Consider the following 740-nt stretch of genomic DNA (forward strand, 5'->3'; position numbering starts at 1 on the left):
CTAGCCCAGTATGTTTTCCTCGTTTTGATAATGATTGCTATCCGTCTTGATCTGTGTATCATTAAGTTCTAGGTTTAATTGCAGATAGGCCCTCGACCTACCACCAAATTGCAGATGAATTCCCTTGGTGCTTCTACTACTGCAGATACACACCATGAATTCTCGACCCTCTGGTTTCATGTGCAGATAGCGCTTCATGAGCTGAAACATACGAGCTTCATAAACTGATTTACTTATTATAGTTGCTTATTATAAACTTAGATAATGATCGCTATATATATATAAAGTAATTAATTGCGGAATAGACGACTTTTAATTATCTTTGAAAATGTAGCAGGATTAGTAGTATTCATAATTTGGTTTGATGATATGAAGAACAAGATGGATGATTTTGATCAGTTATTTGAGTAATGTTGGTTAGAGAAACTTTTGTTAGCAACCATGAAGTGACCTTATAAATCCCCAGCTTAATTGCATAACCAAAGTGGTAAGTATAAGCTACAAATAGACTTCTAGAGAAGGATTTTAATAAAGAAAATGGCAGATTAGTGAAGAAAAATATAATTTAGCACCAAAGTTGCTGACATAAGAGCACCAAAGACTACAGCATGTTTCTAAAAGTCACCACAGCCACATGAAAGATCAAGAACCAGCAAAAACTTAAAGACCTCTGCAACTCTAATGGATGCAAGAAAAACTTTCAAGATCTCTCTCTCTCTCTCTATGCTGCTGCTGTCTCA

The 740-nt window shown here is 35.4% G+C and overlaps 1 protein-coding gene across 1 annotated transcript in view; it reads right to left on the reverse strand.

Moving 5' to 3' along the window:
* The window catches only part of LOC109823564 (nascent polypeptide-associated complex subunit beta-like), a 5,956-nt gene continuing 5,216 nt past the window's right edge, over window positions 1-740 (reverse strand). The window contains exon 7 of the mRNA XM_020389840.1: window positions 1-201. Coding sequence (XP_020245429.1) covers window positions 1-201 — 201 coding nt within the window. The remainder of the gene's footprint in view (window positions 202-740) is intronic.

The sequence above is a fragment of the Asparagus officinalis genome, chromosome 9 (genome assembly GCF_001876935.1).
Source record: "Asparagus officinalis chromosome 9, Aspof.V1, whole genome shotgun sequence".
In the NCBI taxonomy this organism is placed as follows: Eukaryota; Viridiplantae; Streptophyta; class Magnoliopsida; order Asparagales; family Asparagaceae; genus Asparagus; species Asparagus officinalis.